Below are 25,588 nucleotides of genomic sequence, written 5' to 3'. Positions count from 1 at the left end.
TTACTGTTGACATAGCCTGCTTGACCTGGTACACTTTAAAATTTGGAGAAATAAAAATTATGTAGTTTCTGACTGAAACATTTAACGTAGGCGAACTTTAAACAAATTAATGAACAGATCTATTGCAAAACACATCAAACACCTCAAGTAAATTTTTGTCAATGACCACATATTTTGTTTGTTATTAAATTGATACTACCTGTTCATTATTTCCTCATTCACAGAAACAGTCGGGTGCAACCTGAAGCTTTAAATTCATCTGATGTTTCAATAAACTCTACTGATGTTTTCTGTATACAGGTCCATCTCAAAAAATTTGCATATCATGAAAAGGTTCTCTAAACCAGTGGTTCCCAACCTTTTTCCCAAGAGACCCCTTTTTTACCAGTAAAATTTTTGACGACCCCCTCCCATTCTCTCTTCCAGTACAAACATTAAGAAATGATAAAATTGTTCAAGCACATTTTAATATGCTTTGATTCAATAGATAACAGTAATAGTAGGCTCCAGTACAGAACAAAGTCATTAACAAAACCATACAGAGCATAATGTGCTTGACAGTTTGTATTACTTTTCTGAACACATTGTTTCTTGTAAACACTGATAAATCAATCATTCCTTTCAACAAACGTTTGACACATAAAAATACACTGAGCAAAATGTACTTAAATGTGTATATTACTGTTTATACTAGATTATTTACTGTAAAGGCTGTGATTAATCAACCAGTCCTATCTTTAATGAACTTTTGACACTTCAAAATAAAACAGTGAGCTGAGCAAATTGTTCTTAAAAGTGTGTTACTCTTTCTGTACTAATTATTTCCTGTCTTAATATCAGTAAACTTTTCACTCATGAAAAAAAATGTGAGCAAAATGTAGGCTATAAACAAGTAATAAATGAAGTTTTAACCCCTTAAAGTGGAGAGGTCCGGCGACCCACTGAGAGGCTTTGGCGCCCCCTTGTGGGGGTCGGGACCCCCAGGTTAGGAACCACTGTTCTAAACGAGCTATTAACCTAATCATCTGAATCAACTAATTAACTCTAAACACCTGCAAAAGGTTCCTGAGGCTTCTAAATCTCCCAGCCTGGTTCATTACTCAAAACTGCAATCATGGGTAAGACTGCTGACCTGGCTGCTGTCCAGAAGGCCATCATTGACACCCTCAAGCAAGAGGGTAAGACACAGAAAGACATTCCTGAACGAATAGGCGGTTCCCAGAGTGCTGTATCAAGGCACCTCAGTGGGAAGTCTGTGGGAAGGAACAAGTGTGGCAGAAAACGCTGCACAACCAGAAGAGGTGACCGGACCCTGAGGAAGATTGTGGAGCAGGACCGATTCCAGACCTTGGGGGACCTGCGGAAGCAGTGGACTGAGTCTGGAGTAGAAACTTCCAGAGCCACCGTGTTCAGGTGTGTGCAGGAAATGGGCTACAGGTGCCGCATTCCCCAGGTCAAGCCACTTTTGAACCAGAAACAGCGGCAGAAGCTCCTGACCTGGGCTACAGAGAAGCAGCACTGGACTGGTGCTCAGTGGTCCAAAGTACTTTTTTCAGATGAAAGCAAATTCTGCACGTCATTCAGAAATCAAGGTGCCAGAGTCTGGAGGAAGACTGGGCAGAGGGAAATGCCAACATGCCTGAAGTCCAGTGTCAAGTACCCACAGTCAGTGATGGTCTGGGGCGCCATGTCAGCTGCTGGTGTTGGTCCACTGTGTTTTATCAAGGGCAGGGTCCATGCAGCTAGCTATCAGGAGATGTTGGAGCACTTCATGCTTCCATCTGCTGAAAAGCTTTATGGAGATGAAGATTTCATTTTTCAGCACGACCTGGCACCTGCTCACAGTGCCAAAACCACTGCTAAATGGTTTACTGTCCATGGTATTACTGGGCTCAACTGGCCTTCCAACTCTCCTGACCTGAACCCCGTAGAGAACCTGTGGGATGTTGTGAAGAGAAAGTTGAGAGACGCCAGACCCAACACTCTGGATGAGCTTAAGGCCGCTATCGAAGCATCCTGGGCCTCCAGAACACCTCAGCAGTGCCACAGGCTGATCGCCTCCATGCCACGCCGCATTGAAGCAGTCATTCCTGCTAAAGGATTCCCGACCAAGTACTGAGTGCATAACTGAACATAATTATATGAAGGTAGAATTTTTTTGTATTAAAAACTTTTCTTTTATTGGTCGGATGAAATATGCTAATTATTTGAGATAGGAATTTTGGGTTTTTATGAGCTGTACGCCACAATCATCAATATTAGAAACAATAAAAGGCTTGAACTACTTCAGTTGTGTGTAATGAATCTAATATATATGAAAGTCTAATGTTTATCAGTACATTACACACAATAATGAACTTTATCACAATACGCTAACTTTTTTGAGGACCTGTACATAGTTTTGCTAATCCTTTCCGACCTCTTTATAGCAACTGCTATACATTGTAACATCGTCGCATCAAAGTAAATGCACATCAAGAAGTAATAGCTTCCCTTATGATTCTGATGTAGAATTCCATTATCCCACTTGTATCTCTGTTAACTGCTGTTTGATGTTCACACCCACACATTCCCTTAACCACTCACTCTCTCTCTCTCTCTCACACACACACACACACACGTTCATTCATACACATGCACCTTATCTCATGTTACAAATAAACTTGAAGCGCAGATAACTCATTTATGATTATATTATGTTGTACCTACTATTAGTTTTTAAATCTAAAGAATAATAACGTGATAATGTTCACTGCTCTGCAGCAGCGGTATTCTATAAGCGGCCAGTGTGGTGTAATATGACCTGCCACCACCGCCAGCACCCCAGTAGTCTTCATTCAAATCCCGTTGGATTACCATGACCTGAATGACTGAGAACCTTCACCTGCACACAGTAGCTGGAGCTGCTGGATCATGATCAGGTTTCTGCTGTAAATGTTTAATTGCAGCAACTTCAAAAGCCTGAGCATCATATTTAGCCACTATAGACGTCTTTGTTTTTGTGAGGGGAGGGGGTAAACTCAGCATAACTAAAGGGGTGAGGTAGGATAACCCAAGATAACCCTCGTGAGATTATGAGAAACAAAAACTGAAAACAGATTTTATTTACAGTAGAAATAAGTCACTGAAACTTCTGATCACGCCGCAGGGCATTCTGGTTCAGATTCTGCTGGCACTAGTACAGTTTTACTCAGAACTGTTTGTATCTGATTCCAGGATGGGTAATGGAGCAGGTTCAGGTGAATGTGGGGGGAATCCTCCTCCAAAGACCGCCACACAGACAGTTCTTAATCCAGCGCTGCTCCCACTGCTTCATGGCGTTTGTATCGTTGGGAGACTTAAGCATCGTCACACAGCCACACCTGTGAGGAGGCAGAGGTTGACAGGTTAAAGACGTGGTTCACATGATTAATCTATACTTTTGCAGTGATGTCTAGTAGGAATGAATGCCTTGTAAGTAGTAATCTGGGTACAAAAATGCCCTGGTGCACCTGTTTCAGAATCTAGAAGAGTGCCAAATCATAGGAAAGCTTCAGATGGCAGGATCTGGAGTCTTAATTCCTGATTAAAGTCCCATTAGTCATCGTCACACACTGGTGAAATGACATTTCTGAATTTGACTCATCCTCGAGGAGAGCGGTGAGCTGCAGGCACGGCTGCGCTCAAGAACTATTTGGTGGTAGGTCTGAGAGATAAGAGGGCCCAAGACCATTAAGACACTTAAAAACCATTAAAAGAACCTTAAAATTGATACTGAAACATACGGGAAGCCAATGCAGTGATTCTAAAACAGGTGTAAAGTGCTCCCGCATCCTGGTCTCCGTCAGGAAACGTGCTGCTGAATTTCGTAAAAGTTGTAAACCTGAGATGCTCTTTTTTGGGGAAGACCAGAGAGCAGGGCATTACAGTAAGTAAGTAAATTTTATTTATATAGCACTTCTCACAGATATAGAATCACAAAGTGCTTCACACAGATCAAAGTTAAATTAAACAGTCATAAAATCATAATGATCTCAAAACAGAATCAGATTAACATCAGAAAAGATTGTCATGAAATTATAAAATTTCATCAACAGATGAAAGATAAAAAGTTTGAGTTAAAAACAAGAAAATAAAAGGTTTATATAAAAGCAGCTTTAAATAAAAGGGTCTTCAGCTGTGTAAAAGTGTCCAGACCGTCAGCGCTGCGTACGGATAAAGGAAGATCGTTCCAGAGTCGGGGTGCAACAGTCTGGAAGGAGCGATCACCTCCACTTTTATATCTGGTCTCTGGAACTTCTAGAAGGTTCTGGTGGGTGGACCTGAGGGCTCGGGTTGGAGCGTAAAGGTTGGTTTATGCTTGACGCGTCTGTGAGGTCCGCACGGCTCAGCGCGGCGAAATTGCATCATTTTAACAACCACGCCCCTCCACCGCACCTACGCACGGCCCAAACGTTCCGCACCGCGCATCTAGGAAATTTTCTAACCACGCAGACGGTCGAACACGGAAAAACATGGCTGACCAGCAAAAACTAGTATGGCAGAGGTTGGTAAATACAGACATTTGTATGATTCAGCTCTCAGAGATCACCGTGATCAACATGTTGTTAATAATTCTTGGAGAGAAATAGCTCGCACTGTCGGAAAAGACGAGAACGCTGTTAAAATTGCTGGAATGCCATGTTGTAAACAACAGTAATTTCTACTTCTACTATGGTGTAGTGTTGGGTGCATGCCGTAGAGCTCCATGCTGCCCCCTACAGTTTGGGAGAATATTGGCTCACCGCAGAGACGAGCCGCATGAACCATAAACGCTGCGAGTTGTGAAGCGCGTTCCATCCGCGAGCCGCATCACCAAGCGGAAAGTAAATGCGTCAAGCATAAACCAAGCTTTAGGCCAGTGGTCGGCAACCTGTTCCCATCAAAGAGCCATTATTACCCGTTACCCACAGTAAAGAAAACACTGGGAGCCACAGCAGCCGCGGCGTTGTGGGCGGGGCCTACCCTCAGACAGCAGAGAGCTGCTCACAACAGGTGACAGCAGCCGGTACCGGTCGCTCGTGTACGTCAAAGTTATCTTTCATAAGACGATAATCAATAAAACGATTTATATAAAGTGGATCCAGAAGTTGTAGCCCGTCTCTGCCGACAATATTTAGATATTTTTCACCCTGTTGGTGGTTTTACTGAGCAGGTGCCACTTTTGTCATACGTTTCCTTTTAAAACATGTTTAGACTGTTCAGAATACAAATCCAGGCTCTGTCACGTTTGATTGTTGTAATTAAACTTTGTAGGTGGGGAAGGTCAGAAAAGGATCCGATCAATTTGTTGTTCCCTCGTTTACAGCGACGGAGATAACGGCGCAGTGCGCCTGGCTCTGGTGGTAATCAAGTTTAATTATATCTATTTGCAACAATTTTCACAAGAAAACAGAACCGTTTTCCCTGCTTTAGACTTTAACAGGTCAGTAATATAGGGAGGAGCTTGACCATGTAGAGCCCTGAAGGTTCTAGTCAGGACTCTAAATGAACTCTAAAGTTAACGGGTAACCAGTGCAGAGACACCAGAACAGGAGTGATGTGTGCTCTTCTGTTTGCTCCAGTTAGGAGCCTCGCTGCAGAGTTCTGGACCAACTGAAGGCGGTCAAGGGCTTTTGTTAGAACATGTGAAGTATGTGTTACAGTAATCTAGACGGGAGGAGATGAAGGCATGGAGAACCATTTCTAGTTCATGTTTGGACACCAACCTTCACAGTTTGGAGATATTTCTTAACTTGTTCACTGAATCGTTCACTTTTTACTGTGTTGGCATCAGAACCAGCCCCCGCACCGTGAGAAGAAGAAAATATCATTTCTAAAGCACCCCTCAAGATAAAAATCACGAGACGCTTCACAAAAACAAAAAATGTAAAAATATAAACAATGTAGAAAATGGTTGAAAATATATTTAAAATGAGCAAAAAATAGACAATTGTGATTAAACATGTTAAGAAAGAGAGAGAGTGAACAGGAAAGAGGGAAACCAGTGGATCCTGAGGAAGGTGGAATAGGTGGGGAGAGCAGAATAAAGAGAGAGAGGTGAAGAAGGTCATACAAAAGCCAGCTTGAACAAGTGAGTCTTCAGCTGCTTTTTAAAGGAGACCACTGAGTCCACTGATCTCAGGCTCAGGGGGAGAGAGGTCCAGATTCTGGGGGCCACAGCAGCAGATGATCTGTCACCTTTGACCTTTAGCCTGGTGCTGCACAACCAGTAGGCTTTGGTCACTGGACCTCAGGGACCTGCTGGAGGTGTAGGGACTAAGAAGATCACCAATGTAAGATGGTGCTTGTCCATGTAAGGCCCTATAGACCAGAACCAGGATCTTGAAATGAACCCTGAAGTTGACTGGCAGCCAGTGAAGCTGGAGGAGAAGCGGGGTGATGTGGGTGTGTTTGGAGGACTTGGTCAGAAGCCGAGCACAGGCGTTCTGAACCACCTGTAGACGGTTCAGGGAGGTTCTGCTCAGACACGTGAAAAGAGAGTTACAGTAGTCTAAGCGTGAGGAGATGAAGGTGTGGAGAACTGTCTCAAGTTCAGAGCGGGACAGAATGGGACTCAGCTTAGCAACGTTCCTGAGATGGAAGAAGGAAGAGCCAACAAGAGAACTGACATGAGAATCCAGGGTGAGAGCTGGGTCAAAGGTCACGCCAAGATTCCTGACAGAAGGTTTGGTGTGGGAAGCAAGCTGACCAAGAGAGTCTCTGACTTTGGGAACCAGCTTGTCTGGGGCACAGACAGGGGTGCAGATAGGATTTTCAAACTGAGGGGGAAAAGTTCCAATGTGCCCTCCCCCAAACACACATATACACACACACACACACACACACACGCACATACACATCAGGGGTGGACATCAACTTCAAAACCAACCGGCCAGCGGGGCCGGTAACTCTGAATATTTACCGGCCCCACTGGTCAGCTGCCAAAACGAGTCAAAATAACAACTGAACCGTTTTAAATGTAATAACCTTTATTTTGTACACATCCACAAACATAATAACGTATTCAAGTTTGAATTTGTTTGTTCCCTCAACAAAACTCAATTTTGTCATTGCATACAACGCAGTACATCACCTTCTCCGCTTTGCTGTACTCGAGCCATTGGCCGTGTTCGAGATGAGCCAGTTCTGCACAGATTAGACGAGCAGTGCATGCCGGTTAGATTTGTGTCCGACTTGCTCTGACGTCATGCCTACGTAGGCAACGATAACCTCGTGAGATCAAGGCGGCTGCAGATTTTGGAGCAAGGCGCTGCAGTTGCTCTCCACCGGCTGCAAAACCTAGAGGATGATGGGACACGCCTGGCTCTCACCTGATCTAAGATCTGATTGGTTCATATTCTGATCCAAACATCTGGTGGTAGAACATAAAATGTTAGTTGGTCGCATGTATTCTGTAAATCATGTTATGTTGATGATGACAACTATATAGGCCATAAAGAGAAATGTGTTTTTTGTTCTTTTGTCACGTTTCCTAGCCTAGTGAACTAGACCAAATTCTTGCTTTGCAAAGTTTGGTCTAGGCATGCTCCATTGGAACCTCAGCAGCTCCTACCAGGACTCTGGCTAGCCAATCACAGCTCTCTAGAGGGGTTTCAAACACATAAAGAGCTGTGATTGGTCCATAATGGTGGGCCAATCATAGTGCTTTATCTGCTTAGTGAACAAATCACAGAGCTTTATCTGCTTTGTGGGCCAATCAGGGCACTCTATATGCCTGGTGGGTGGGATGATGCAACAGAGTGACACAAGAGTATGTCACATTCATTGTCCAGTGGAATGTGGAGATCATTTGAAAGACAACGGTAGAACCCGCCCCACAACCGAGAGCCGTCAATGGAGCATGGCCAGACTAAATAATACATTTATTTAGTCTGGCTTGCCAGGCTAATGATTCCTATGAGCACACTGAAACTACAGCTGATAACCTTTACTTATTATTACAGTCATGTTTTCATATACGTTATATGATATCCACAAGCACGTGAGGATGTGTTTCAGCTGCTAACAGGCACCAGAATTACAATTGAAAATTGAACAAGTGTGAACGCTAACGCGATATCTTCAGCCATCATCACCCTCGAGCTACTAGGGGTTGCATGACTTAATTTTTTTTTAAAGTCGACAGTCAAGTAATGAAAATCGAGTCGACTTCGACTAGTCGTTGATCACGTCATACACCTGAAGCGGGGGGGGGGGGGGGGGGGGGGGCAGTAGGTTCGCTGGAGTTTTTGACAATTAAAATTGCGCCCACATTTTCTAAGTTAACACATCTCTTTTAACAACGGTAGTTTCTGCATCCTCAGCCCTCCCACCTCCCCCTGCGCAGCCGCCGCAATCTCACTGATGCGCCTGCAGCCTTTCCTGCTGCTCTACACATTAAAATAATTATTTCATTTTCTGTTCCTCACTTCTGATTACCTTCAATGGTGTCTGTTTGTTGCAACCAGCAGGTACAAAAACTAACTTGTTTTTATTTGACTATTTTTCTGTCCTGCCTGTTTATTATCTTCCTGCATCTCCTCTCAGTCCTAAAGAGAAACTGCTACCTGGGTTCATATATATTCACCTTATGAATTACCTTGGAACTGCAGTTCTAAGATCTACCGACCGCAAAAACAGTAGAGTGCCGCTACTCGCCGGCCGACTACAACGGGACCTTTTTGCTGCGGCGTTCGTGCCGGAGCGGAGCGGAGATAGTGGAATTTTGGGGTGCGTCACCGGAGAACAAAACAGGTGATGCACCTCGCTCCGCAGCAGCGAAACGCATCAGGCAAAAGTAGCAGACAGAAAACATGAAAGGAAATGAGCCGACATGAACAATCGCGTGTTTAATTTGTTTTTGAGGTGGTGACACCTGATTTGGCGGTGCTCAGGACGCAGATGTCTGGAGCGCACGTCAACGATCAGAGCTTTGCATGCGTAAACTGGTTACGATTAGGATGGGGGTGAGGGGAAGGTTAAATTGCAAGAGGGAAAAGGTCACAGTTTGGTTAAATGTCCGTTTTATCGCCGGTGTCGACGCTCTGGCACAGCGCGTTGCCTCCGCCTCCCGACGCAGGGGCTCATCACCTGCTGTCTTTTCCGAGGACTGCATCTTGTCAGTCATCATCACATGACAGCGACTAGTTGATGACAGGCATAAAAAGTCACTACAGAGCCGTGAAGTCGACTAGTCGACTAGTTCATACAACCACTACGAGCTACACATGCAGGAAATTGTGTCCGGCTTAAACGCCGGCTTTCAGCCACTCCCCCTGCTGCTTCCGTCGGCTCTCATCTGTTTTCCAGGTGAGGCGCTGCTCAACTCGAACACGGCCATTCTCTGCGCCTCCCGCCAAGAATCATTCCACCCACGCACACGCTTCTCTGCTTCATACTGTTTCGAACTGCCTCGCTTCTCCTCACCAGTTTTAAAGCGTTTTGCCAGAGATTTAATCAAGAAATCCCATCCCTGTGGTGGCTCCATCTTCCTGCGTGCTTGTGCGTTTCTAGCGTGGTTCCACTTCGTCTTTTATAGTGAACTTGACTAGATCTAGAATCGTGCAGCACATACAAGTGCAGTACGTGCAGTACGTGGCTAGAGGCGTGCAGGTTCACGTGCGCAAAACGAAAACGGCGGCTTCCTACAGGGCGCGGCCATGATGTAGGTGAAAGCCGGCGTATAAATGACAAACAAGGCTTGGGCGCCGCCCGGGCGGTAAATCATCAAGTATTTACCGCCCGACGAGAAAATTTAGTGCCATTGGTGCTCGGGCGCTTTAAAAGTCCACCCCTGCACATACACAAACTATTGCAAGAGCCTTAACTAGAGCTCAGTCAGTTTGTGTAATTTCATCCAATGGTTTACGTAAAAACTAACACTATTATATACGAACAACTCTTATGGTGAATTATATAAATGGAAACCGTGTTCCCTCACCCGGACGTGGGTCACCGGGGTCCCCTCTGGAGGTAGGGCACGTTGGCGAGCGCCTGGTGGTCAGGCTTTCACCCACGGAGCCCGGCCGGGCACAGCCCGATGAAGAAACGTGGGTCCCACTTCCCATTGGCTCACCACTCATGGGAGGGGCCAAAGGGGTCCGGTGCAGTGTGTGACGGGTGGTAGTCGAGGGCGGGGACCTTGGCGGTCTGATCTTCGGCTACAGAAGCTGGCTCTTGGCACATGGAATGTCACCTCTCTGGTGGGGGAGGAGCCTGAGTTGGTGTGTGAGGTTGAGGTTCCGACTAGATATAGTCGGACTCACCTCAACGCATGGCTCTGGCTCTGGAACCAGTTTCCTTGAGAGGGGTTGGACTTTCTACCACTCTAGAGTTGCTCCCACTGAGAGGCGCCGAGCAGGGGTGGGCATACTAGTTGCCCCCCATCTTGGTGCCTGTACGTTGGGGTTTGCCCCAGTGAATGAGAGGGTAGCCTCCCTCCACCTACGTGTGGGGGGACAGGTTCTGACTGTGGTCTGTGCTTATGCACCAAACTACAGTTCAGACTACCCACCCTTATTGGAGACCTTGGAGGGGGTACTGGAAAGCGCTCCTTCCGGTGATTCCCTCGTTCTGCTGGGGGACTTTACACTCACGTGGGCAACTGGGGCAGCAGCAGCTCAACAGGTTGAGCGGGTTGTCCAGTAATCGGAAGGTTGCAGGTTCGATCCTCGATGATCGACTTTGTTGTTGTTTCATCTGACCTGCAGCCGCATGTCTTGGACACTCGGGTGAAGAGAGGGGCAGAGCTGTCAACTGACCACTACCTGGTGGTGAGTTGGCTCAGATGGTGGGGGAGGATGCCAGTCAGGCCTAAACGTATCTCAAGGGTCTGCTGGGAACATCTGGCAGAGTCTCCTGTCAGAAGGAGCTTCAATTCCCATCTCCGACAGAACTTCCAAAATGTTCCGGGGGAGGCGGGGGACATTGAGCCTGAATGGACCCTGTTCCATGCCTCCATTGTTGAGGCGGCCAACCAGAGCTGTGGTCGCAGGATCATCAGTGCCTGTCATGGTGGCAACCCCCGAACCCACTGGTGGACACCGGCGGTTAGGGATGCTGTCAAGCTGAAGAAAGGGTCCTATCAGGTCTTTTTGGCCTGTGGCAGAGCGCTACCAACACTATCTATAGTGGGGACGGAGTGCTGCTGACCTCTACTCAGACGTTGTGGATCAGTGGGCAGAATACTTCGAAGACCTCCTCAATCCCACCGACACGTTTTCCAGTGAGGAAGCAGAGTCTGGGGAGTTTGGGTTGGCCTCTCTGGTTCTGAAGTCACTGAGGTGGTTAAAAAGCTCCTCTGTGGCAAGGCTCCAGGGGTGGATGAGAGCCGCCCGGAGTTCCTAAGGCTCTGGATGTTGTGGGGCTGTGTTGGCTGACGCGGCTCTGCAATATCGCGTGGACATCGGGGCAGTCCCACTGGACTGGCAGACCGGGGGGGTGGTCCCCTTAATTAAAAAGGGGGGCCGCAGGGTGTGTTCCAACTACAGGGGGATCACACTCCTGAGCCTTCCTGGTAAGGTCTATTCAGGGTTCTGGAAAGGAGGGTCCGTCGGATTGTTGAACCTCAGATTCAGGAGGAGCAATGTGGTTCTGGTCCTGGCCGTGGAACACTGGACCAGCTCTATACCCTTAGGGCAGGGGAGTCAAACTCAAACTCACACGGGGCCGAAAAGAAACTCTGGGACGGAGTCGAGGGCCAAACTTAATATTTTTGAAAAAGTGACGGCAAATTTGCACATTTTCTTTATCAACATAAATGCAATTTAGAACCTTTAAATTTGGAAACAAACTTATTTCTGCATTAACACTGAATGTGGAATAACCAAATGACACACGAGCAAGTCAGTTTTAAATAAAAGGCATCAGTGGTATTCATTACTTGTGGTATAATCAGCATTTTTAAAATCTATTCAGGATTTATGTTTTCTTGTTTATTCATTTTTCTTATTTTTTATTCTCCTTTTTTCTCCTGTAATACGTGTCATCGCTGCTGTGACGTCTAGCTTTCCCCACTGAGGAACAATAAAGGGATTTTCTATTCTATTCATCTATCTGCAGCCTTTCCACTTCCTGTTTACTGTAGGTTAAATCTTTTCTCACGGGCCAACAACTAAATAAAATATCATTTTATCTTAAATGAAAATGCAACATCTCACCTGTTAACTTTCATGTTTTGGAGCAGAAAAAGAGCATCAAACCAACATATTTAAAGCTCAGTTTGCTCCACTGGTTTACTGTGATGCTCACCTGTTCCAGCCAGATACCTGCATCATGGGGTTGGTCTGAGCTGAGGAGGAGACTCCTGTTGTTTTGTTCATCTTCATCATAATAATGACAACATTAGATGACAACAGGTGCTCACATAGGTTTGTGCTGATGAACATGTCTGAGCAGCTTGACCACGTTGTTGTGTGTCGGGGAGGAAACACGACCACAGAGCCGTGCTGGTTTGAGCGTGTCGCTGCTCGCTGGAGTTATATCAGCTCTGTCTGGACGTTAGTTGGAAAACTTTCTCTTTCAGTCGTGAACACGTTACTGAGCGGCTAGAATCTCCGTTTCTGGGCTTCAACGTCAGAAAACAGCTGAGTAAACTCGGCGCTGAGTGAGAGGAGTGTTTAGTTTGTCCGAGACAGCGGAGCTGCAGACACCCAACTACCCCTGACTGCCTCGGGCTGGAAAAAACACAAAGGAGGGGGCGCGTCTGCTCCGCGCTGACGCCGCAAAGCATCATGGGAGTTGAAGTCTTTGCGGTAAAATCGGCCAGCGGGCCAGTTTTAATATATTTTTGATATTTATCTCGCGGGCCACATAAAGATGCTCCGTGGGCCGCATCTGGCCCGCGGGCCTTGACTCTGACATATGTGCCTTAGGGGGATCCTGGAGGGTGCGTGGGAATTTGCCCAACCAGTCTACATGTGTTTTGTGGATTTGGAGAAGGCGTTTGTTGGCGTCCCTCGGGGGGCCCTGTGGGGGGTACTCCGGGAGTATGGGGCACCAGGCCCCCTGATACGGGCTGTTAGGTCCCTGTATGACCGGTGTCAGAGCTTGGTCCACATTGCCGGCAGTAAGTCGGGCTCGTTCCCAGTGAGAGTTGGAGTCTGCCAAGGCTGCCCTTTGTCACCGATTCTGTTCATAACCCTAACCCTATGGACAGGATTTCTAGGAGCAGCCAAGGTGTGGAGGACATCCGTTTTGGTGGCTTGAGGATCAGGTCTCTGCTTTTTGCAGATGATGTGGTCCTGTTGGCTTCATCAGAACGTGATCTTCAGCTTTCGCTGGAGCGGTTCGCAGCCGAGTGTGAAGCAGCTGGGATGAGAATCAGCTCCTCTAAATCTGAGACCATGGTCTTGATTCGGAAAAGGGTAGAAGGCCTTCTCCGGGTCAGGGATGAGGTCCTGCCCCAAGTGGAAGAGTTCAAGTATCTCGAGGTCTTGTTCACGAGTGAGGGAAAACTGGAGCGTGAGATCGATAGGCGGATCGGTGCTGCGTCTGCAGTGATGCAGGCGTTGTACCGGTCTGTCGTGGTGAAGAGAGAGCTGAGTCAGAAGGCGAAGCCCTCGAGTTACCGGTGGATCTACGTTTCTACTGTAACAGCACATGTCTGTAACCTGGTGCCTATCGGCTTTCGTTGTACGTGATAAAATATTTATGTGTGAAATATAGTTCGGTCATTGTCTTTGTTTCTGTTGCTGATTTCTGTGACCTAAGAGAAAGGCTGCATCATGTTAAGTGTTGTTTTATTGATCGATTTGTCTGCCTGACGTCTATATGAGGTGAATTAGAGGACACGCCCCCCCCTCCCCCAGAGTGGTACTCCCTCACCTGTCTGGAGGACGCTGGAAGCAGGAGCTGCCAAGCGGTGTTATGGACTAAGGATTATCGCACCAACGACTAGGGAGAGTCTAGCGGACTTATGTGACTTATCTGATGTGCTGAAGGAGGAAGCTGGGAGCGTGTGTTCTGGTGAACCGCTGAAGCAGCAGCCTGTCGGGTCCTCAGCGGTACCGTGAGTAAACAGCTGATCGACGCAGCGTTCGCTGCAGCTGCTGTATACTGAACCTTAAAGGCTTCAGGCCTAAGACATTTTTATTTGATAGGGTCTATGGTTAAAATCTGATGTTAGCCTAAATCTGGACAAGTGGGGGAGTAGAGGGAGGTGGAGTGTACAGACAGCTCTCCCTTGCCCTGCCTCCATCTAAAACACTAGGTCAGTGGTGCTCAATAGGCAGCTCGCGGGCCCCCTCTTTGTGGCCCCCGAACCCCACGCGCACCCCCCTAATTAAGATGTTGTCCTTCATTATATTGTAAGCTTCGCCCTCGGACCACTGCAATTGAGGAACCCTGGGCTAAGTTATCCAGAGTTATCTCTGTAGTTATGCTGCTATAGGCTTAGACTGCTGGAGGATACACTGACCACTTTCCACACTCTACTGCTTTCTTCTACAATCTGCTCTTTAACTGTATTATTTTGTGCTATTTCAGCTGTTAACTTTATTTTCTCTCTAAGTGTTTTTCTCCCCAGAAGAAGCTACAACAATGTTCTGCTGAGCTGTGGTGGCCTCATGGAGGGGGCCATCGGCTAGCACACTGCTGCTAACCACTTAAACATTCTCCCTCTCCTGATAATAACTTTTTACTCTCTTTGACGTTGGATGTGCTACTACTAGTTTACCCGTTTAATTATAGATCCACTAGGATAAATACAATAAAGTTTATCTCTCACCTAATAGAATATTTACTAAGAAATCACAATGTAACCATAGACACATTACTGTGTGTGTGTGTGTGTGTGTGTGTGTGTGTGTGTGTGTATGTGTGTGTGTGTGTGCGTGTGTGCGTGTGTGTCTTCTCCATCCCCAGTGAGTCGTGGAGGATGGCTGCTTATACTGAACCAGGATTCTCTGGAGGTTTCTTCCTGTTAAAAGGGAGTTTTCCTCTCCACTGTCGCTGCATGCTTGCTTAGTATGAGGACTGCTGTAAAGACTCTGACACTAGTCAGTGACTCGATGCGACCTGCTGGGTTCCTTATATAGGAAACTTTTCACTGATTGGCTTGATGACCTGACCTGGCTGGATTGGAGTGTTTACTGTGTGAAGGTACTTGAGATGTTAAAACATCGTTTTTCAGTGTTCCACACCTTTGATGCTGATCCATTATTAACTTCATCAACATAACCAGGTTTACAAAGAAACTCCTGAAATGACATCAAGTCTCAAGATCTGATGTTTAAAAATAAAAATGTGTGCTGCAGCAACATCACTTCCTGTGGACTCACCTGGTGCAGGCTTTACTCTTTTCAGTGGGACAAACGCCCATGTGAACGCAGCGCAGGTTGTCCATCTTTTGTGTGCTTGGACTCCTGAACACAAACACACATCATTCCATCTGCTGGTTCACCAGTCCACCCTGACAGGCCAGGTGAGCTTTACCTAGCAAACACTTCCAGGGGGGCAGTGCTTCCTGCTCCTGTTAAAGATGACACTTTTCCAAACTGGAGCCTGAGTGGGTGTTTTCCCTGCAGCTTTACGATGACACCATCGTTTACTGGGAGCCAGTCCATACTGGGAACCAGGAGCTGACTGGGCAGCAAGCAGCACTCATCTATCAGGCTTTCGTCAGGCTCCTGGGGGGGGCTATCGTCTCGTGCTGAGGACCAGAAAACAGGAAGGCCAAACTTTGTTAAACCTGCTGCACGTGTTACTGTAAGGTACGTATCAAAGGCCTGGAACAGAAGATACATCACAGCTGACCAGCATTTAGAAAATACCAAGTCCCACAATGCACTGGGACAGGCAGCACCGTCACAAATCCATCAAGCCACCATGTCAGCTGCACCTGAGGACCTTCAGACCAGGTGCGAGTCAGACGGTTTCTGCTCAGTTATATGGTTCAGGGTCGGGGGCAGCAGCCTGAGACCTGACAAATACACCTCCATCAGCTCAGCTGTGTGGTGGAGTGCAGCACACACCTTCAGACTCCTCCGCCACCTGGGTGGTGTTTCTCAGGACAACAGTGTGTAGCGCTGGTAGTGTATGCACTTTTGTGTTTCTGTATTTCAGACTTTAACACATTTGTCTCTCATTCACCCCACCTCCAAATTGGCATTTCCCATTATGCCCCATTTAAATCAGATTTTTCTATCTGGGTCTCCAATCTGCTGCTAGATATCTAATACAGAGCAGGCAAAACATAAGCCCCAATCCCACCCGCCCCGCTGTACTGGATCAAACGTAAATCAGGGTTAGGAATGTAAACTTGAATCTATAAAAGAAAGAAATGAAAGTCACACAAAATGATCAAAAAGTACACAAATGGAAAGGTCCACCGAGCCCCTCAAACAATTCTCTCCATGATGACCGACAGGTTCCCCATTCGTCATCCTGGTGCAGCAGCGTCTGAACTCCTACTGTTACTCAGTGCTTGTGTTGTGTTGCATGTTTTAATGTCCTTATTGTGGGCATTTGTTCCTCCGCCATACCATCAGGAGTGCTTTAGTGTAATTTCTGCTCATTTTTTATTGGTTTCTGAACTTGTTGGGAATGCACTGGGAAATTGCTCTGGCTCCATTCATGGATGTATTGTTTACACCGGGGATCAGCTGTTGGCGTTGCAGACACCGGCGCTCCTCTCCGTAGAAGAGCCGGTTCTGCCCCAGAACTGTGTTTATGTTTGTGTTTATCCAAAGCGACCTACAGGGCATGCTGTGATCTCAACCTGCACCTTGATCCATAAAAGGCTGAGTGTTGTCAGGAGGGAGGGGGGAACTAATGTGGGACGATGGTATGTGAGTTCAGCTGCATTTTCTAAATGGTTAATGGTGAAGAAAGCACTTTTATTCAGTAATGACTTATAGTCACTGCACAGCGTTCTTTACCAGAATGCTTGTTTTACTTTGTTAAGCAAAATGTCAGAACATCTGAAAGCAAATGTGCAAAAAATGCCTTGCAGCCTAAATACGAATAAATGAAAATGACAAACGTGAACATGTGGAATAAAGATGTGAGTCTTCTACACCACTATGACATTTTCTGTGCAACCGTATAAAAACCTGTGGACTGGAAACGCTGAGCTGAGGATGATGGTATTATTGGTCATCACTAAAAGTGTCGGCCCTGTTCTCTCAGCTGGAACTGGATGCATCGTGTACGTAGCTTTCTGTTCTCCTGACAGAGGGTGAGTTGTTTGTGAATGAATGAAATGATTGAATGATTTGCTTGTACTGAGTGTGGAGGTGGTGTGTGTCTGTACACGGTAAATGGCCTGTTAGCGCCCTCTTAGGGTTCTACAACCCCCCAAGGTGCTTCACAACACCGTCAGTCATCCACCCATGGGTTAGGGTTAGGGCTAACCCTAACCCTAACCCATTCACACACACGTTCACACTCTGGTGGGGATGAGCTACGATGTAGCTACAGCTGCCCTGGGGCACACTGACAGGCGAGGCTGCCAAGCACAGGCGCCACCGGTCCCTCTGACCACCAACAGCAGGCAAAGTGTCTTGCCCAAGGACACAACAGCAGCATTCTCTGGTCAGAGCTGGAATCAAACCTGCAACCTTCCGATTACTGGACAACCCGCTCCACCTCCTGGACCCTCTAGCTTCACATGGCACGTAATGTGAAGACTGTGCAGGATGAGGCAGCATTAAGTTGTCTCAGAAGAGAAAATCCTTCAGCAATGGATGTAGTGAGCGTCCTACGGCATTAATCCCACCGTGGGGACGTGGTCCGGCATTAATCCCACCGTGGGGACGTGGTCCAGCATTAATCCCACCGTGGGGACGTGGTCCGGCATTAATCCCACCGTGGGGACGTGGTCCGGCATTAATCCCACCGTGGGAGCGTCCTACGGCATTAATCCCACCGTGGGGACGTGGTCCGGCATTAATCCCACCGTGGGGACGTGGTCCGGCATTAATCCCACCGTGGGGACGTGGTCCGGCATTAATCCCACCGTGGGAGCGTCCTACGGCATTAATCCCACCGTGGGGACGTGGTCCGGCATTAATCCCACCGTGGGGACTTGTTCCAGCATTTATCCCACCGTGGGAGCGTCCTACGGCATTAATCCCACCGTGGGGACGTGGTCCGGCATTAATCCCACCGTGGGGACGTGGTCCAGCATTAATCCCACCGTGGGGACGTGGTCCAGCATTAATCCCACCGTGGGGACGTGGTCTGGCATTAATCCCACCGTGGGGACGTGGTCCAGCATTAATCCCACCGTGGGGACGTGTTCCGGCATTAATCCCACCGTGGGGACGTGTTCCGGCATTAATCCCACCGTGGGGACGTGGTCCGGCATTAATCCCACCGTGGGGACGTGGTCCAGCATTAATCCCACCGTGGGGACGTGGTCCGGCATTAATCCCACCGTGGGAGCGTCCTACGGCATTAATCCCACCGTGGGGACGTGGTCCAGCATTAATCCCACCGTGGGGACGTGGTCCGGCATTAATCCCACCGTGGGAGCGTCCTACGGCATTAATCCCACCGTGGGGACGTGGTCCGGTATTAATCCCACCGTGGGGACGTGGTCCAGCATTAATCCCACCGTGGGAGCGTCCTACGGCATTAATCCCACCGTGGGGACGTGGTCCGGTATTAATCCCACCGTGGGGACGTGGTCCGGCATTAATCCCACCGTGGGAGCGTCCTACGGCATTAATCCCACCGTGGGGACGTGGTCCGGTATTAATCCCACCGTGGGGACGTGGTCCAGCATTAATCCCACCGTGGGAGCGTCCTACGGCATTAATCCCACCGTGGGGACGTGGTCCGGTATTAATCCCACCGTGGGGACGTGGTCCGGCATTAATCCCACCGTGGGGACGTGGTCCGGCATCAATCCCACCGTGGGGACGTGGTCCGGTATTAATCCCACCGTGGGGACGTGGTCCGGCATTAATCCCACCGTGGGGACGTGTTCCGGTATTAATCCCACCGTGGGGACGTGGTCCGGTATTAATCCCACCGTGGGGACGTGGTCCGGCATCAATCCCACCGTGGGGACGTGGTCCGGTATTAATCCCACCGTGGGGACGTGGTCCGGCATTAATCCCACCGTGGGGACGTGGTCCGGCATCAATCCCACCGTGGGGACGTGGTCCGGTATTAATCCCACCGTGGGGACGTGGTCCGGCATCAATCCCACCGTGGGGACGTGGTCCGGTATTAATCCCACCGTGGGGACGTGGTCCAGCATTAATCCCACCGTGGGAGCGTCCTACGGCATTAATCCCACCGTGGGGACGTGGTCCAGCATTAATCCCACCGTGGGGACGTGGTCCGGCATTAATCCCACCGTGGGAGCGTCCTACGGCATTAATCCCACCGTGGGGACGTGGTCCGGTATTAATCCCACCGTGGGGACGTGGTCCAGCATTAATCCCACCGTGGGAGCGTCCTACGGCATTAATCCCACCGTGGGGACGTGGTCCGGTATTAATCCCACCGTGGGGACGTGGTCCGGCATTAATCCCACCGTGGGGACGTGGTCCGGCATCAATCCCACCGTGGGGACGTGGTCCGGTATTAATCCCACCGTGGGGACGTGGTCCGGCATTAATCCCACCGTGGGGACGTGTTCCGGCATTAATCCCACCGTGGGGACGTGGTCCGGCATTAATCCCACCGTGGGAGCGTCCTACGGCATTAATCCCACCGTGGGGACGTGGTCCAGCATTAATCCCACCGTGGGGACGTGGTCCGGTATTAATCCCACCGTGGGGACGTGGTCCGGCATTAATCCCACCGTGGGGACGTGTTCCGGCATTAATCCCACCGTGGGGACGTGGTCCGGCATTAATCCCACCGTGGGGACGTGTTCCGACATTAATCCCACCGTGGGGACTTGGTCCGGCATCAATCCCACCACGTACTGCAACAATCTCCTTGTGAGAGAAGTGCCTCGTGATTTTTATCTTGAGGTGAAACAGAAAAGATCTTCTGTTCTTCTCCTCCTAATGTTGTGATTTCTCACACATTTGGTAAAAAACCTTCTGGTTCTGATAACAAGATTACAGGTAAACAGGTATTTACTTGTAATCTTATATTCTTCTTCCTTTTTTCTCTTGCTTGTGTACTGCAGCCGTTAGGCAGGCGGCATCAAAGCCCTCGCGCTCAGTGTACTGTCTGTGATGACCTCTGACCCCAGCGGTGGGTCTTCATGTTTACTGGGATCTTTGATGAAGACTTGACTTTTTGCAGAAGCTCAGGAGGTACAGCACGTTATCCAGCAGTTGGAGGGTTGCAGAATTGATCGCGGCGCTCGGCAGAGAAACCTCCTTGGGCAAGGCATTTACCCCTCCCTCCCTGTTGGTGGTGGTAAGAGGGAGCGGTGGCAGGCCCTGCGCTGCGGTTTGTAGCCTATCACCACCAGTGTGTGACTGGATGAATGGTACGCTGTAGGGTAAAGCACTTTGGAGTCCGCTGACTCAGAAAGGCAATGTGCAGCTGCGGGTCATTTCTCATTTATCTATCATTTAAAGCGATTCAATGCCGGTGGAGCGGTCACGTCTGCCTGAACTACTACTCTGGTGATGTCCAGCTCACCAGAACAGAAACGAAACCAACACCACTTACAGCAGAGCCACAGCTTGGTGAGTAATCTGAACAGCAGCTGCATGCTGTCCTGGTTGTCTGATGTGGCCGTGAAGGTGGGGAGGCAGCCAGGTTTCAGCAAACCCCAGATCCTGATCATCACCAGCATCTCCCTCAGCATTCCCAGAGACGCCCCGTCCCTCATGAAGCCAAACCCAGGCCGGACCATAGAGCCCTGTCGAGACAGCAGCACAAGCACAATGGCCTTACGTGACCCCGCCTGCTCATGTCGTGCTGAAGCGAGAACCTGGACTGTGATGATGAACGCAGCACTTTCTAAAGAAAGCAGAAGCAACCTCTGGGTACTGGAGACATTTTGGTTAGCTCACCTGGTTGGGAAGGTTGGCCAGCAGGTAAAGGACAAAGTCTCCCACCCACTGGATGAGCTGCTGCAGGGACTGAAGGGGAGGTCCATCCAGAACAAACTCCTCTGTCTTCAGATTGATCATCACCTTATCAATATCTGAGGAGAAGCGGACACCAGAGATCAGCCTTGCTCCGTCACCCTATCACTGCTCTCCTCCAGCTCCGTCTCACCTGTGTCACTGTTTTTGGCGCAGATCTCCGTCAGGCGATCGCCCGGACTCTTGTCAGGCGTGTTGAGGACATGCGGCCGAAGCAGAGACTTTAGGGTGGAGCTGATGGCGATGAGCAGCAGTTTGGCATGAAAGTCGCACGCCCGTGCTGCTGTTGCAGTAGAGAGTTTACAAAGAGACGCCTTGACGGCTACGATTCGAGTGGCCAACACCTGTGTAAAGTAACGCTCAGGTTATAGATCATAAGGAAGACAACTTGGGTGTTGTTCTTGATTGCTGGTGTGATGACACTGCTGGATGTGGTGGTGGGGGACACACACGACCCGAGACCGTCCAGATTCTTTTCCTGAGTCGTCCCACTGTGGTGGAACGGCCTATGGAAGACCAGAGCACCTCCGACCCCGCCCAGCCTCGTTAGAACCCTCAGAACCTAACGTTCAGTGGTTCCTGCACACAGCACCGTCAAAAGCCAACGACTAGCCTGCTTACCTGCTGCAGGGCTTGGTTCTGCCTCATGTACTCCTCATGCAGCTTCTCCACTAGGTTGTGCACCATGTTGGGCTGCACATGGAGCAGCACATCCCACCAGTCGTAGCCGGTCACCATGCAGTACTCCAGCAAGAACAGCAGGTGGCGCAGCGTTGTGTTCATGTCCAGCATCTGGCCCATGGAGGGGGACACTCGCAGCATGTGCAGCTGAGGAGTCAACAGGAGTTAACCGTGAATGACCACATTAGGAGTTGGGAGGGGTCGCACCAGGTTTCCATGGAAACAGAGTTTCCAAGGTCCACCTGACACCAGAATTTTCTTTCATGTCTGTAATAAACTTAGCCACGGTAGGGAGCGGTTTAACGGACCAAAACTTAAACCTCAGTGTCTGAATTCTGACACACGATCTTTACCTGGATACCTGGTCACGAGGGGGAGGGGCTTGGCCCGTCGCTCCACACAAACAGGAAAAACAACATGGGCAGCCACAGCAGGACTCACTGAGATACGAACCAACGCCCCCAAACCACTAAGTAGGGGATTGCTGACTCATAGTCGTCGTGTCCTCGGGCGAGACACTTCACCCTCCTTACCTGCTGGTCAGAGGGACTGGCACCCTCGCCTCTGTGACTCAGAGCAGCTGTGGCTATGGTGCAGCTCATCACCACCAGCCTGTTAGTGGCAAAGTGCCTTGGGGGGTTGCAGAACCCTAGAGGGCCATTTACCTTTCTAACATAATAACGATTAGGGTGGAACATTAACCCAGAGATGTAGAGAAGACCTTCTATAACCCTTTCTTCTGATAAAAGTCCGGCTGTCCCGGCTGAAGCTGGACGACTGAGTCTACACACACTTTCTAAAGGTTTCGTCGGCAAACGATCAGCTGGATGCGTGACAGCAGATGACTGCCTACGCCCGATGTACACGTCTCCGTCTGCGTTGGTGCGGAGACACGCAACACCATTATGCGTCGGCGCAACGCCTCTCCCACGGGCTCATAGAGGCTGACGGAGACATGCCCACATTTTTAAATGTCCGTCGAGAATGACGGAGACTGCAAGCCTGTGATTGGTCAGGACGCCGCTTCCTGTAATACTGTCACCAGCACCGCCGTTGCCCATCAAAAATTTAAAAAATATTTGGCGGCAGACCCAGAAAAGACTGAAGAATGCATCGCAGAAAAAGTCTGAAAACATGAACGTCTATTAGCCCGTGACCGGAGGAGTACAAAAATACAGAGCAAGCGTTTTATTCGTGGACGAAAATGACGTGTCAATGCGTGTGGGTTTCTCCCTCGTGAAGCTAACGTCAGCGTTAACATTCAGAGACGGAGACACAGCGGCAGGCGGCAGAAAGAATATTTATATGGATATAAACGCTAATGCACCTCACTCCGCAGCCCTAGACCAGGCCGTATGTAGCTAGCTATCCAGGCATGCTGACTCACTTTGCCGTGGTTGTCCACTCCAGCCAGAGCCAAAGACGTCCAGGAGAACTGCAGAGCCTTGAAGTGCAGGCCGGGGCCTGTGGTCCTCTGGCGTTTGATGGTGGCTTCATCTCCAGGCCGCTGTGTGGAGGAGGAGCCATGGAAAACCCCCATGGTGTGGAGGGAGAGTCGGTGAAGGATCTGAATGCTACCATCATGAAAGGCCAGAGCAAGACCTATGAACCAGAAGATGTCACCACGTTCAGGTCACCATGCACCTGAATAACTGATTGTGAAGCAGTCCTGCTGCACGTTTTACTGCTGGGTTCTGCTCACCAAGTCCGGGGCAGAATTTGGTGTCTGACGCCACCTTCAGGTCAGTGTTGGAGATGGAGATCGGCAGTTTGGGCAAAGCAACGGCCGACACTCGCTCCAGATCACTGGTGGTGGTCAGGATCCTCCATTTCAGTATGGTCGGCTGCTTCTCCCCGACTGCACACAAGAGGTCAAAGGTCACAATAAATCCGGCTCAGGGAGCGGACTCTGCCAACAGAAATGTAGAACGGGTGTCTGTTCTTACCAACGGGCGATCGGTGCTGGAAGATGTTGTTAACAGGAAGTCCCTCCTTCCTCAGTGACCAGCACTCCACGATGCTGCCGCTCTGATTGGACGCACACAGCAGCACCTGAAACAGAGCCGAGCCATCAGAGCACAGCTCCTCATCAAACACTGACCCTACTGGTGGTACTGGTCACCTGCTCGGAGTTCTCTCTGGTCAGGAACTTCAAGTGGGTGACAGTCGGGTACTTGTCTCGCCTCATTGGGTCGGTTGTGCAGCGCAGGAAGAGTGACGGCAGCAGTTCGGTGTCAATGCGACACTTTTCGCTCACCACACTCACCACCACCTGAAACACAACCAAACTGCTTACTTTACTAGTGACTGTCGTGAGTGGTCACCGCATCCCTTTCTTACCTTGTAGAACTGAATGGGGGAGGAGCTGCTGCCATCGGTAGCTGCCACCACGATGTTTCCTCCTCCGGTGAAGGCAATATCAGCCAGCGCCACACGTCCTCTCAGCCGACAAAGACTCTCACTGGCGGTGAGCAGAGCGCCACCTGGCTTCAGGAGTGACACAGTCACCAATCCACTCACGGTCACCGCCAACCAACCCTCCATCGGCTTCCCGCCAAACAGAGTCAGAGACGGAGAGAACTTCACTCGAGAGAACTTCTCTCCAAAGTTTGTGGAACCAGACTGTTGCGGGAGGACACAGCAAGACAGGATGTCACGTTTACTCGCCCTGCAGTTTCCTCGGGATCCTATGGCGCTTACACATTACCGTCAGCAAGGTCGGGCTGGATGGCGTGAGTTCGGTCTCAAAAGGGTGGTGAAGGGTTCACATATAAATCCACACCTGGATTATTTTATTTGCTGTGTGTCCTCATAATCTTGTGACACACACACACACACACACACACACAGAGCTACTCTTCTCCTGTTCCCACACTCAGCAGCAGCTTCGTGCTACAGACAGAAGTTTACTCAACAGCATGAAAACAAATTGCGCATGCGGGACCCCCCCCCCCGCTGGCTCATTCTGCTCGCCGATCGGAGGTGGTAGGCGTAATTTTAGCCAACCAATCAGTCCGAAGTGTCACCTCAGTCTGACTGCTGGGGAGAAGGTCTGAGAGAAAGAGTCGCCTTGGCACCAGAAACACAAATCGGACCTGTGTGTGAAACCAAATTCCGGTGCTGTTCGGTACCTTTTGGGGGCGTGCGGACACTAATGTGTAAGCACCAACATATTACCCTGAAGACCTCACCATCTCCACGTGCAGCGCCAGTTTGACACCATTGTGCAGCCAGCTCAGAGCAACGATGGGGTCTCCGTCCACAGAACTGGACAGCATGTTCTTCCAGGTGTTGACTAGGTGATTCGACATAGACCAGCACTTAATGTGACCGTCCCCATCAGCTGACAGCAGCCTTGAACCTTCACAAAACTCAATGTTAAAACATCCCCATGTCCAAAATAAAAGGCTGACATGTCTGTGAAACTCACCTGACTGGTCCCACTCCAGACAGGAAATGACCTCAGCATGTCCAGAGTTAATGGAGAAGACATCCCAAGGGTGCTCAGTGTCAATGATGTGGATCATATGATTGACATCTAAAACGTGGACAATTTAGATCAGGGCTATTCAATTCCTAACCCTAACGCCAAGCAGGTGTGTGACCTATCAAACATGGAGGACGCACAGCTGCACGCAATCTCCGCTTCATAAATCAGAGACTAACCAGAATGTTTCTCAGCTGCTTTTTAGTCACAACCCCCCCTCACCACGCCCACTTACTGCCATAAATGGTCAATGCAAAGTGCCTTGTGGATCTCATGCATATACATAAGCCGGCTGTTGCAGCGCTCCGCCAATGACATGGCGACCGTAGATAAAGGCAGATCAAGGAAGCGCTATTTCACGAGCAGAAGTTGAGGTACCTGTGGGTGAGGTGGAGAAATGAAAGGAAGTGCT

General features: G+C 49.2%; 2 protein-coding genes across 2 annotated transcripts in view; both read right to left on the bottom strand.

Moving 5' to 3' along the window:
* Positions 1–25,588, bottom strand: part of LOC139071602 (spectrin alpha chain, non-erythrocytic 1-like) — a 337,529-nt gene that overhangs the window by 165,461 nt on the left and 146,480 nt on the right. The window lies entirely within an intron of this gene.
* med16 (mediator complex subunit 16) overlaps positions 3,073–25,588 on the bottom strand; it is a 45,427-nt gene continuing 22,911 nt past the window's right edge. Inside the window, 14 exon segments of the mRNA XM_070554398.1 lie at positions 3,073–3,362; positions 15,279–15,362; positions 15,433–15,649; positions 20,587–20,779; positions 20,934–21,067; positions 21,142–21,352; positions 21,630–21,836; positions 23,077–23,291; positions 23,392–23,547; positions 23,636–23,741; positions 23,812–23,961; positions 24,030–24,311; positions 24,881–25,050; positions 25,120–25,227. Coding sequence (XP_070410499.1) covers positions 3,236–3,362; positions 15,279–15,362; positions 15,433–15,649; positions 20,587–20,779; positions 20,934–21,067; positions 21,142–21,352; positions 21,630–21,836; positions 23,077–23,291; positions 23,392–23,547; positions 23,636–23,741; positions 23,812–23,961; positions 24,030–24,311; positions 24,881–25,050; positions 25,120–25,227 — 2,360 coding nt within the window. The 3' untranslated portion in view covers positions 3,073–3,235.

Source organism: Nothobranchius furzeri, chromosome 8 (genome assembly GCF_043380555.1).
Source record: "Nothobranchius furzeri strain GRZ-AD chromosome 8, NfurGRZ-RIMD1, whole genome shotgun sequence".
In the NCBI taxonomy this organism is placed as follows: Eukaryota; Metazoa; Chordata; class Actinopteri; order Cyprinodontiformes; family Nothobranchiidae; genus Nothobranchius; species Nothobranchius furzeri.
The sequence above is the reverse complement of the archived record's forward strand: the minus strand, read 5'-3'. Positions and strand labels throughout refer to the sequence as shown.